Source organism: Cylas formicarius, unplaced genomic scaffold, assembly GCF_029955315.1.
Source record: "Cylas formicarius isolate icCylForm1 unplaced genomic scaffold, icCylForm1.1 PGA_scaffold_6__28_contigs__length_40554024, whole genome shotgun sequence".
Classification (NCBI taxonomy): domain Eukaryota; kingdom Metazoa; phylum Arthropoda; class Insecta; order Coleoptera; family Brentidae; genus Cylas; species Cylas formicarius.
The window spans coordinates 24,737,477-24,751,869 of NW_026844347.1; the positions used below are offsets into that span (position 1 = coordinate 24,737,477).

Sequence of the window (14,393 nt, forward strand, 5' to 3'; positions counted from 1 at the left end):
AGCTTCCTAGAATTTTGCCGTGGGTTTCGTAGTTCTTATTTATGGTGGCTAAACAAAATATTTCATGTTCCGCATCGAATGTTGCCAAAAATTTTAGATTACGTCTTGGCCAAACAAAACTCATAAATTATTTAACAACTTCTCTGTGGTGTTAGTTTCATTTTAACAACAAAACAGGAAACAATTTCCTACAATATGAGTCAGATGCGAATTAATTTTTGATTTGCTTGCCATTCTAAGGTAAACGAATTTACACAATTTTTTCATACGTGAATAAATTCGGACAATCACACTTTAATAATAATATTTAAACATTTAACTTATACTTTTTATATATTCATTTAACTTAATTTGTTTTTCCTTTAATCATGCAATAGAAGGTATGGTTGGAGCATATCGCCAGACAATATCGTTGTAATTAGAATAAAAATTAATTCGCCTCTGGTGGCAATGGTATTTTCGTACAGAAAGGAATTGATGTTCAAATAATTGTTCAAATAATTTCAAACCTGCAACTTGCTTTCTTTTTTCAAAAAAAAAACTTTTAACCGGAGCTGGACTTGTTTTGGGCAAGTACTGCTGTCACCTCCAATATTAAAACTGTTGACGAACTGTCAGTGTCAGGAACTTGTTGACGAGAAGCCAATACTTAAGACGATTGATGCTCAATTTGTTGGGAACTCGGGAATCCAATTTTCAAGATAGGTTATCTATGAACATTAGCATTATTGATAACCTCCTCCTTGGTCCGTTTATAATTGCCATTCGTTATTTACGTTTCATTGAAAACGATCTTCCAATATTACTGGATGATGTTCCTTTTAATGTAAGACAACAAATGTGGATTCAACACGCTGGCACGCCGCGGTCGACAAGTAACAGAATTTCTTATTCAAAACAAACCGGTATATTGGAAGAGATTCAGCAGTTCCTTAGCCCTGTCCTTAATCCGTTAGATTATTTTTTATGGGGAAGACTGAAAACTTACGTAGAAAGTATTGAAAACAGAGAACATCTGGAATCTGGAAGCTGAACTACCACTTCATTTCTAAGACGAGCTAGACTATGTATACAGCAACTGCGTGGACATTTTGAACAACTAATTCAATAACATAAAATATAAATAAATAAAAAATTAAGGGTTTTCTTTTAAATTTCAAATGCTTGCAGCTCAATCAGAATAACTTTCCTGGTATATATATATATATATATATATATATATATATATATATATATATATATATATACTGCAATATTCGCTACAGAGGAAAAGTTGTAAGCGATGGAAAAATTTACGTTTAGTTCCAAGTTTACGACCTTGAAGTACCATTCTTATCACATTCACTATTCACTACTCTAAAATACCCAATTATGTGCTTATCCATCGTGCCCAAAGTGTCGATGCGTAATACATATAGCATAATTTAGCTTCGTTTACCACCGTCGGAGTCACTTCGAATGTGACGGTCAAAATGTACCCAAAAATGAATGTTCGGGAAAAAGTTATAATATGCAATTCATTGATAAACTTTTTTAATCACTCGTTTATTATATATTCGCTCGGCTCGTGCCAAATCAAACTCGTGACTAAAGTGAAGAAAACTTTATTGCGTAAAGTTGTATAACGTTATGGGACAGCATAAGCTATTGCACATAAAACGTTTCTAATCTCTTACAACTAGAGAAATTTCGTGTATGTAGCAGCGAGAATTAGGAGGGTCGGTCGAAATTTCCAAGTAAGTATGGCTTAAAAAAGTTTTTATGTTATTATTTGATGTAATTTTTATTATTTCATATAATTTTTCAAATAAACTTCCACGGGCTACTGTAATACTATTTACAGATTTTCTCGATTCCTTCTGGGTGAATCGAACTTGCTGACGTTTTGTCAATCTTCCTGTTGACAGGGCTTAACTGGAACTGGTTTGCATTCTGCTCATCTCTCTCATCAAAATTTGTAAATAGTATTGCCGGAACTATTTAGTTGTATTTTTGAATATGTTTAACATGAAAATAAGTAAAAACTGAAGATCTATAGTAAGAATAGCGTACAATAATGTAAATAAGTAATTTGTTTCAAAGGTAGCGGTTTGGTTGAAGCTAAAAATGGTAAATGAAATCATGGTTGGTTGATTTTGGTTAGTTTACCGCGCAATATTTGCGATATTCTGCAACAATTGAGTATATTAAATAAGATTTCCTTTATCTTCTAACCATAAACTAAAGCAACTGAATGAAACAAAAAATCATTAAAATATAAAAGTTTCAAAAAAGTTAGGAATTATTTCCACACATCTATGTTTATATAACCAGTCAGTTTCGCTCAAGCAAATATTTATTTAGTTTTCTTAGTGTGAAAAGCGAGTTAGATATGTCAATTAAATCAAGTTTTCAGCTTTCGTCTATAGCAATGCTACAGGTATGACCGAAGAAATATTATTTATCAAAACAACGAAATCGATCAATTGGTACCAACACATAACCATAACTTTAAAACGTGAAAGTCGGTGTACCCTACAAACAAAACCAGACCGATTTAAATCTAAATTAAGGTTATTTATTGCCTTGTAAAGCGTTTCAGTTGTAAATAATTACGTATTAACAAACACGGGGTCGACATAAATCAATTTGTTATTTAATTTAAAGTGGGAAAAAGAAAAAATAAAGGTTACAATGAAAGAGATTACTAAATCTTAATAAAGTTTGGGTGTCTGAGCCAGGGAAAGATGAAAAAATATTATATCCTAATATAAAAAGGTTCGAGGCCGACAGTGGGCATAAATCCTTGTCGGAATATAAAAAGTATACGAGAAAAATGAGCTCGGAATGAAAATAAAATGAAAGCCCGATTCAAATAGACGGAAAATATATTATCGCACCGGAAAACGTATGGCTACATTTATACCTCCGAGCATAACAAATACATGTATAAATCTCTTTAACGTTTGTTTGTTCCTTTCTAATTTCCGATATTATCAAATTCCATCTACATGCACCATTACGTCGTTTTTCATAATTTGTTTGCAGCTTCTATCACAAATATAATTAATAAGCATGTGGATACTTCGTGAAGTTTGCCTTAGCTCAGCTGGTCAATTCAATCTGCAAATTCAGTTTATCCTACTTTTACCTTAAAAAGAGCGATGGCTTCAAATTTTCGTTTGTTTTGTAACTAATTTTCAGAAATGTGAAGCTTGATACGGGTGGCATGATAAGGCGGTTAATTATTTTGAAACAGCATAAAAACACATTGAGAGTGCAAAACAGTTGGGCAAAGATTATAGATAGACATAGTTATGGACAGGAATATACAAAGTAAAACTGTACGACACAAAAAATGTATGTTTTTTCGGAAAAATTATATTTCATGGTCAGTTCCTTCTCCATCATTGGTAGTAGGAAATCCACGCAATGAAGAGATTCGTTCCGATTATCTGATATTTCCAAATACCATAGCAATGTCTCGGAAACTATTCATCGTAGAGACTTAAAAAAATATTACTATAGTGGCCGAAAGAAGACTGCAGAAAATATTTTCAGACCTCCAAGACGATGCGACAAGAATACATACATATATCATTTTTGGAGCTAAACTTTATTCGACTAATTTTTGTTTATCATTTTGGCATGTATCCAGTAATATAAAGTGGTGGCGCTGATTCAATGGTCTTTTTAACTCCTAGACGATCGAACGGACTTTGTTATAACCTGGGATATGTCTAATTCTGCCTGAAGAAAAGTAAAATTTATTAATATGAATTTTTTCCTAAAATGTCTGTATGGAAGACAGAAAATGTATTTATTGTTATTGAATATTTATCTTTATTATTAGCGTTGCATTATTGTTGCATTTCAAATTTCAGAAAAAATGTTTATTATGGTGTAAGATTCGTTAGCGCCTAGGGTCAATTGCACATTATTACTTTTTATATAGAATATAGTGTAAGGAATCTTCTTATAAAGGAGACCTAGCTCATTGATTCAGATACGGAGATATAAATTAAAACATTCAACTTTCCCCGAGCATTTTGTTTAAGCAGATTGGACAAAATAGTTTTGGTAGTCCGTTTCTCACTTGGCAATTTTTCATAAAATTTTATTTCGGGCATGCGCATACACAGTGTTTCATTCAGCAATTTTTATTGGATTACATTGCTCAAGTGTCTGGTCGGGTTATAGTAATTTGCAGGTGGCTAATATTGAGAAATAAAGAAATGTTTCTACTGTACAAAATTAAAGCACTTTTAGGGCGTTTCCGTTTTGGCTATTATTTTGCTTATCATCAAACGAGCAGCAACCATTTTAATTGATTAATTAATTAATGTTTATATCGTTAGATTGAAGTTGAGAAGCCACCGTAAAATTAAAAAATCCGTAACATACTGAAAATTATGAAGACATGTCTAATTAGATCCTGGTCAAATTTTTTTTAGCAATTTCTCATGGCATCTTCTTCTTTTTAGTGCGACAGCTGGTAAAAATAATAATTATTATGTTGAAGCAATTTTATTGCCTTCTTCAGCACTCTTAAAGATATCGTATTCTTAAGTGAACCACTGTACAACAGCACAATTAAGTAAAATGAAAATTTTAAAATAGAGTAAAGTATAAGAATACCAATAATACAGGTGGCAAACAAAAATTGAAGCCAACAAAGGTTAAATACAGCTAAATACTCCACACTAAGGATGGTTTTCCCTGTTAATAAGTATAGTTACAAATTACGAAAACCCATCGATTCCGTGTTACTATTATTTAATGAAAATTGAAAATAATCGGTAAATCTCATAAAATCGAAAAGTGACCCATAAAACCGTTTAAAAAGTCTAGCCGCAGGAAACAGCGAAAAATTCAGCATTCCAAAGTGAGCAACCGAGCTCGAGCAATGATTCACGCGTCCCGCGATATTAAAAAGTTATTTATATGTGTGCGGATTTTTTATTCGCCCTTTCTTGTTTCGCTTTTATTTTCGTACTTGCTTCATAAAATAGAATTTATTCCGGTTGGCGGCTATATTTTACCGACAAAATGACAATATTTTTACCCGCGGTATTTCCAGTCTGAATTGTTATTTCCATTTTAATGGATTCCTTTAAATTAAAATTGCTTTTTGCTTTATGCAAATTATTTTTACAGGCCATTATAAAAATGGCTTTGGCCCGTGTGCCTCTCGTTATTTATCTCTTGATAAATTTGTGTGTTTGAATGTTTGAATGATAGTGATTACATTGGGGAAGTTTTGTATACCAGAACGCGACATTATCGGTGCGTGTTTCAAAAAGCTTTTTGCTCTATGGAAGATGGCTTCCTCTTTCGTAAGTTAATTGAAGCTTAGCTGATCCTTTCAGAGCCCGTGTCGAGGTAAAATTTGTTTCATGCTCTATACTTCTCAGCAAGTTTAGATTCTATTCTTAGTTTTGGTTAGTTACTTAATTAAGCTAAGCTGCAAAAAAGAGTGTAAGAAGTATACTGACGGGCCATGCAGCTTAAGAGGTATCTATCTATAAGGGCTAACTCTCCCAAATGTTAAATCTTTAATACTAATCGGCTGCTCCCTAGTGGTTTGCAGCTAGTTAGTTTCCTCCTCTGCAAATGATATGGAGGTGCCTTTTTAGAAGGCGGTATCCTGCCAGGATTCCTACAAGTGGCGGTTGTCCTGGTGCTTAGAGGGCTCCACGATTACTACCCTCGTTTGCCTTAGTCAATATTTTATATATTATTATTATTATATTTTTAAGGTGAAGTCGTTTCTTTTGCTGCCAACGCAAAATTTATATTTTCCAATACTGAAATGACATGTCGTAAACGCTGATTTTCTTGAAAATGACAAAATTAACTGTAGACAATGCAAGCATTTAAAAGAAAAACTGTAAACTTGCTTCCCTTGAAAACAAAAAGCTTTAGGCACATAGGCCCTACGCTCTCAAATGACTACATTATACAGACTTTTTTGCCATGGATGAAGTTAAAGCTTTGATAAAGTAAGGTACACTCTGCTTTAGATCTTTAATAAACTGTCATAAACTTCATTCCTACTTATTTTAATTAATATTTTATATTGTTAGTTTGATAACTATGAACTACAATGAAGTTGGAAGTAGGAAAACTTTGATATTTCTGAAACTTCATGCGAATATCCAGTAATATTAGCAACTACGCAACTTATACATTAAACCGAAAATGTCAGGTTTGAATTCAACTGGAAAATAAAAATCATAGTATGTCGATTTGCTTATGATTCCACCCATGTACCTTAGCTTTTGCAGATGTTTTTATCTGTTTAAATCATAATATGGCAGTTTGTCATAATATAAATAAAATTGTTTCCGCATACAGGGTGATTTATTAGCAGACGAAAACTTAACCCGGTGAACTTTTTCTCTTATTCTTATGAGTGTCATATTATCCCGAAATGTTTTCGTAGGTACTATTCAATCGCGCAACGAAATTGGAGCCCAATTTTATTTGTTCTACCCGTGTCGTGTCGGTGTTAATTTGTTATGAAATTGATTCGATGACGATGTAAAATAAAATCCCGTAATTGGTTTTTATTTCATAATTGAATTAAAAAATATGTTTGTGACTGATTATGACGGCGGAAGAGTTTGTTTTGACAAGCCAATCGATGTGTCGATTGTGTTACAAAGTTGCTGATTATAATTTGTTTTGTCACTGCAAGTGAAATTAATTTTCATTTCGCAGTTCACTGATTGTTTCCCAGAATTATTGTTTTTAAAAGTTCAGTTCACTACACCAGCAGTGAATTTGGTTTAATAAAATCAGTTTCATTTTGTTCAGTGCTAGAAAATTTTATAGGGCAAAAAATTAAAATTGAAGAACAGCGTGATTGGATAATGTTGTGGAACACTCATTACTGATAACTTACACTTACTTTTCATATTCCCTTCCTCTAACAGTAACATTCAGTTTTTTCGTAAAAAGTCAGATAATCAGATGGGTAAACTACCCAATTGTTTTATCTCTATGCATAGGATGTCTTTAAGAATTTCTTGACAAAATTGTGTCTTTTACAATTACCTATGGGAAAACGAAATGTTGACAAACCTCCCTGAAATTTAGATCTCACCTTAGTTTCACTTCAACAGTTCTATTACACTAAGGTGTGTGATTATTCGTTTTAAATAAAGACGCTTAATCCAATGCGAAATCAGAAATCGGAAAACTTTGATATCTCTGAAACTACATACGAAAATCAGTAATGTCAGCAATTAAGCAAGTTGTACGTAAAACATAAAATATCAGGTTTGAATTCGACAGGGAAATAAAAATCATAATGCGTAGATTAATACAACTGTGAATACACTTTTTACTTCTTACTTTTATGCCTGTAAAGAGCCATCTGATTTTAAAACTTCAGTACTTTTTTCTCATCTGATAATATTTTGTAACTACACACAGATTTTTTTAATATAAATATTTTAATTTTTACTTCAAAAACACATTTTTTATTTTCTGAACTCCAATAATGCGTATTTTTTCTATTAAATAACACCTCAGACGTTGTAAATATTGATTCATCCGTCCGAATTATATTTTCAAATATGGTATCTAAAAAATGCATATCTATCTTTATATTGCAAAATTCGAGTCTTAAATTGTTGAAGTTGTTGAAATGTTTGTAGTGTTGTTCGTCTTATCAGTCTATATCTGAAGCGGCCAGGCGGGTGGAGGTCTCTTGAGTATTTTCAAAATGCAGAAGAATATCTAGCTGTATATTTTCTTCCAAAACCATTGGGCTCCTATTTTCTTTCACTAAAACACTGCCATTTTTTCGAAACTGCTGGTTTATTTTGGCTTTTTTTTCCTGGCAATCGCCTATGGGAAAATTTGGCTCTATACTGTCTAAGAGCAAGAGACGGACTTGTTATTGGCGATGTAACATTGTAATAGGTCAACTTTTTCCTCCTTTGTATACATTATACAAAATAGACTCAACAAAAATGCAAATGCGAAATAAATAGAAACTAGTGTATTACCACAACAGAGAACTACTATTGTTTTCAAAGCTGCTGCAATGATTATGTCAAAAATGTCGAAATAATATTCAACTTTCAACAGGTAGCTTTTTATTTATTTTTTAAAGACATATGTATCATTAAGAATATGAATATTTTTTAAAAGTTTTTTTCCACTTAAATATCTTATTTACAAGATTCTTAAATTATGAATGTAAAAGAGTTTATGTATTATTGGAAAATAATTGCCAATTAAGCCAAGACGGCAAGTCAGAGACCCGTACTATGTTATATAATTGAAATTGCTATTAAAGCGTGTCTAATTTAAGAAAATTGAGAAAAGTATCATTTTACGAAACGTGGCAACACCGCGTATTTTAAGAAAATATTTCAGATTTCATCATTGCCTAAAGAAAAGTATTATTTTCGTAAAAATAATAGATGAAAAAAGTTTAAAAAGATGGTTTAAACATAGCCCGATTTCTGACGATGATCGCTAATAAGTTCGAAACGGCCCACCACAGACCGATATTCATATATATCGCCGAATTTGTCTTTGAATGGAGTGTCCAAAAATGCAATAAAAAAATATAAATATAAATTCTGTATATAGAAAAGTGACGATTAAGAAAATAAAAAAATATAGTTCATTTTAATAGAACCAGTTTTTGTATATAATTTTTTTTGTAATCCCTGTAGGTTTCGAGATAAGGTATAGGCCCCTTTTGAACGGGCCACCTTATACAATCTTATATTAGAAATCTAGCCTCTATGGTATACTACCATAACGGTTCATTCCGGACACCCCGTGGATGAAGATTTCATTACATTTTCAGCGGACCGGAAACTCCTGGAATAAAAAAACCTTTATTTCCCACGGGAACGATTTTTACGCTCGAAAAGATACATATTAATAAAATTTCGTGGAGAGTATGATATTGAAGTGCCGATTTTTACGAGAGCAACACTGTAAACGTATATAGCCGCCCTGTTCGAATTTAATTCAGAAACAACCTTATTATTGACGGTATATACCTCACGGTTTTACGTCCGAATCGTAAAATTTTTACGAATTATTAATAGAAACGTTAGGTACACGCACAACGGGGATCAATCCTTACATTTCATTTTGCTCTTAGCTTTCAATAACACTTTTGTTGATATAACAATATAACACGAATAGGTGTAATATTAGGTCAGCTGGCCTATTTAATAGTGACCGACTAAATTATAACCCGATGGAGGTGCTCGTGGAATATGAGCCTCTACATCTAAAATTACTAGCTACAAGCTTACAAGCTAAAATTGCAGGACGTGGGATACTGACAAGAAATATGAGAAAGGACATCCATGCAACCGTATCCCACACGAGTCTTCGATGTACCATAATGTTTTCGTAAATTGTAGATGTATGATGTATAAAAGTATTCACTTTTATACATCATACATCTATAATTTACGAAAACATTATGGTACCTCGAAGACTCGTGTGGGATACGGTTGCACCTACCCACTAAAAATCTCCTTCGCTGAAATATTACATTGGTTAGCTGAGTGGACCTTGCTAACGTATCGCCAATCATCCTGTTGGCTTCTTCAGAGCTTGACTGAAACTGGCTCTCATTTTACTCAGTAACTGCTTATATATTGTTTTAGGGGGGCCGAGCTAAATGAGGGGCACCGTTGATGACTGATTCCCATGTTGGTGACAGGTGTTTATTGGAGACCGTGTTTATGCCCCTCATTTAGCTCCGCCCCTCTCAAACAATATATAAGTACATTACTAAATATTTCCGGGCTTTTGAGCCGTGGTCCCGAGATTAAACTCGACGTTTCGTCTACAACTGCGGTAGACATTTTCAAGAGCGGCGATGCGGTAACGGTCGAAGTGTTCTTCCGTACTGCTCTCCGATGACTGGTTGGTTGACTGGAAGATCTGCCGTATTTAAGCGCGCTGTAGTGGGCGTGACCTCGGTGGCGGGCTTGGGTTGAGCTTGTCTGGGTAAACACGTTGTTTTGTTGATGACCTGAGTCCATGTTTTACTGATATTGAGACCTTCTTCTTTTCTATTGAAATTATTTTGATGTTTTTGAATTTCAATAGCTTCTCTGATAAGACGTGGATAAAAATGTGGTGTTTTGTCCAGTACCTGCGTGTCTTTGGACATGATACGATGGTCACCTTTGTAAAAAGCATGTTCTGCCACTGCTGATTTTTCCGTGTGTCCAAGCCGGCAGTTCCTTTTATGTTCCTTTAGCCTAGTTTCAATGCTTCTCTTTGTGGTACCTATATATACCGAGCCACAGGAACACGGAATGCGGTATATCCCTGGTGAAGAAAAGGCGTCCCTTGTATCCTTGGCAGACCTGAGGCTTTGTCTGATTGTAGTCGTTGGTTTAAAGATGACCCGAACGTTGTGTCGTTCTAAATGTTTACCGATCCTGTCTGTGACGTTCTTAATAAAAGGAAATGATACATTCCCTTGAGGTTCCTTTGTCGTATCTCTTGTCTTAGATCTTCTATTTTTCATAGCTTTTTGTATTTCAGAGGTGGTATATCCGTTATTTTTCAGGGAATCGGTCAAGTGATTAATCTCTTCACGTAGGTACTTGGGTTCGCTAATCCGATTAGCCCTTGTCGTTAAGGTTTTTATTACCCCCATTTTCTGTCTCGGATGGTGATTAGATAATTTGTTCAGGTAACGTTCCGTGTGAGTGGGTTTTCGATAAACTTTATGACCCAATTTTCCATTTGGTCGCCTTTCTACCTGCACATCTTAGAATGCCAACCTGCCGTCCTTTTCTGTCTCCATGGTAAATTTTATTTTATTGTTAATGGAATTGAGATGCGCCAAGAAGATTTGAAGCTCCTTTTCGCCGTGGCTCCATATTACAAATGTGTCGTCCACGTAGCGGAACCAACACTTGGGCTTCTTTTGGGCAGTATTTAATGCCTGCTGTTCAAACTTTTCTATGAAAAAATTTGCTATGACCGGGCTTAATGGGCTTCCCATGGCTACACCGTCAACTTGTTCATAAAACTCCTTGTTCCATTGGAAATAAGTGGTGGTTAAGCAGTGTCGGAAAAGTTCTGTGACATCGTTCCGAAAACGCGCAGATATTAAATCCAAAGTCTCTTTGACTGGCACCATAGTGAACAAAGAAACAACATCGAAGCTCACTAATATGTCTTTGGGTGACAATGTGATGTTTTTGATCTTCTGTATAAACTGAGTCGAGTCCTTGATGTGTGATGCTGTCCTCCCTATGAGTGGTTCAAGGAGTTTGGTTAGATGCTTGACGAGATGGTAAGTCGGGGAACCTATAGCGCTAACTATGGGTCTCAAGGGTACTGCCTCTTTATGGATTTTTGGCAATCCGTATAATCTTGGTGGTAATGCCTCCGAATTGCTTAGTTTTCGCTGGATTTATGGTTCGATAGATGACTTCTTGATTAACGTATTTGTTTTCTTTAGGATGCGGTTGGTTGGGTCCTGTTGCAACTTTTTGTATGTTTTGGGGTCTAGCAGATCACCGATTTTCTTTTCGTAGTCTACGGTATTTAGTACTACAGTCGCGTTCCCCTTGTCAGCTGCAAGGACTATAACGCTTATGTCTTTATTGAGGTCTCTAATTGCTCTCTTTTCCTTCGATGAGACATTACTCTTCGGTGGCTTCGCCCGGCGTAAAATTCTGGCACTTTCTGTGCGAATTTCCTCTGCGACATCTGCTTGCAGGTTACGAATTCCTGATTCGATGTTTGCAATGATGTCTTCAAATGGTACAGAGTCCGGTGTGATTGCGAAGTTCCCGCCTTTCGAGAGGATGCTCGTTTCTTCTGCTGATAATTTCCGCTGAGACAGGTTTACCACAGTCCTTGACAAATCAGTGCTGGGAGATTCACTTGACTTAAATACCGTAGACTACGAAAAGAAAATCGGTGCTAGACCCCAAAACATACAAAAAGTTGCAACAGGACCCAACCAACCTCATCCTAAAGAAAACAAATACGTTAATCAAGAAGTCATCTATCGAACCAGAAATCCAGCGAAAACTAAGCAATTCGGAGGCATTACCACCAAGATTATACGGATTGCCAAAAATCCATAAAGAGGCAGTACCCTTGAGACCCATAGTTAGCGCTATAGGTTCCCCGACTTACCATCTCGCCAAGCATCTAACCAAACTCCTTGAACCACTCATAGGGAGGACAGCATCACACATCAAGGACTCGACTCAGTTTATACAGAAGATCAAAAACATCACATTGTCACCCAAAGACATATTAGTGAGCTTCGATGTTGTTTCTTTGTTCACTATGGTGCCAGTCAAAGAGACTTTGGATTTAATATCTGCACGTTTTCGGAACGATGTCACAGAACTTTTCCGACACTGCTTAACCACCACTTATTTCCAATGGAACAAGGAGTTTTATGAACAAGTTGACGGTGTAGCCATGGGAAGCCCATTAAGCCCGGTCATAGCAAATTTTTTCATGGAAAAGTTTGAACAGCAGGCATTAAATACTGCCCAAAAGAAGCCCAAGTGTTGGTTCCGCTACGTGGACGACACATTTGTAATATGGAGCCACGGCGAAAAGGAGCTTCAAATCTTCTTGGCGCATCTCAATTCCATTAACAATAAAATAAAATTTACCATGGAGACAGAAAAGGACGGCAGGTTGGCATTCTTAGATGTGCAGGTAGAAAGGCGACCAAATGGAAAATTGGGTCATAAAGTTTATCGAAAACCCACTCACACGGAACGTTACCTGAACAAATTATCTAATCACCATCCGAGACAGAAAATGGGGGTAATAAAAACCTTAATGACAAGGGCTAATCGGATTAGCGAACCCAAGTACCTACGTGAAGAGATTAATCACTTGACCGATTCCCTGAAAAATAACGGATATACCACCTCTGAAATACAAAAAGCTATGAAAAATAGAAGATCTAAGACAAGAGATACGACAAAGGAACCTCAAGGGAATGTATCATTTCCTTTTATTAAGAACGTCACAGACAGGATCGGTAAACATTTAGAACGACACAACGTTCGGGTCATCTTTAAACCAACGACTACAATCAGACAAAGCCTCAGGTCTGCCAAGGATACAAGGGACGCCTTTTCTTCACCAGGGATATACCGCATTCCGTGTTCCTGTGGCTCGGTATATATAGGTACCACAAAGAGAAGCATTGAAACTAGGCTAAAGGAACATAAAAGGAACTGCCGGCTTGGACACACGGAAAAATCAGCAGTGGCAGAACATGCTTTTTACAAAGGTGACCATCGTATCATGTCCAAAGACACGCAGGTACTGGACAAAACACCACATTTTTATCCACGTCTTATCAGAGAAGCTATTGAAATTCAAAAACATCAAAATAATTTCAATAGAAAAGAAGAAGGTCTCAATATCAGTAAAACATGGACTCAGGTCATCAACAAAACAACGTGTTTACCCAGCCAAGCTCAACCCAAGCCCGCCACCGAGGTCACGCCCACTACAGCGCGCTTAAATACGGCAGATCTTCCAGTCAACCAACCAGTCATCGGAGAGCAGTACGGAAGAACACTTCGACCGTTACCGCATCGCCGCTCTTGAAAATGTCTACCGCAGTTGTAGACGAAACGTCGAGTTTAATCTCGGGACCACGGCTCAAAAGCCCGGAAATATTTAGTAATGTAGTTTCTGGCCGTGAAAGCATAACATCTTTGATAATATATAAGTAGTTACAGAGTAAAGTGCGAGCTAGTTTCAGTCAAGCCTGAAGAAGCCAATAGAATGATTGACGAAACGTTAGCGAGCTGGACTCAGCTAAAACCGACGCAGGAAGAATTCAGAAGTTTTGTAAAAAGTATTGTAAATAGGCAATACATTTTTTTGTGGGCAAAAGCGATTATCCATTGAAATGATAAAGGCTTGGGTCTTTATTGTATAAAAAAGAACTCTGTTAGCCGTTAATCGCTCTCGAACCTTCACTACATTGCTATGGGAAATCTTTCTAAAATCAACTAAAGTTTTACAATATGATTTTTCCTGTGGTATACAGCCGCACCCGTATAGAGGTATCCATCATTAATAAGAATGATAAACAAGTACAGCCCCAAAATAGAACCTTGAATAATTCCTGTATTTACTTGTGCAACGCAACGTTGAGTCCGGTTGAGAGGTATGATTGTATCAAGTTTAGAGGAGCTATCCTTCCATCATATCTAAAATGTTTTCTATTAATAAATCATTTCAAAAGATCGCGCAGGGATGAAACGCTGTGTTCGCCACTTCCGACACCCCTAGCACATCCTGCAAAACATTAGTTACTGCCTTGGTAGTTGATAATGCTCTCCAAAAGCCGAATTGAGACTGACACAAAACTTCTTTTTTTTTTCCAAAGAATGACATTCGCCGAC

At 35.7% G+C, this 14,393-nt stretch overlaps 2 protein-coding genes across 3 annotated transcripts in view; one reads left to right on the forward strand and one right to left on the reverse strand.

Moving 5' to 3' along the window:
- LOC132704172 (TOX high mobility group box family member 4-like) overlaps window positions 1-14,393 on the forward strand; it is a 428,384-nt gene that overhangs the window by 78,014 nt on the left and 335,977 nt on the right. The window lies entirely within an intron of this gene.
- On the reverse strand, window positions 10,754-12,153 carry LOC132703174 (uncharacterized). Its single transcript, XM_060672304.1, has 3 exons — window positions 12,139-12,153; window positions 11,436-11,899; window positions 10,754-11,363 (listed from the first exon to the last, which is right to left on the reverse strand). The coding sequence occupies exons 1-3, from the start codon at window positions 12,151-12,153 to the stop codon at window positions 10,754-10,756; spliced, it is 1,089 nt and encodes a 362-aa protein (XP_060528287.1).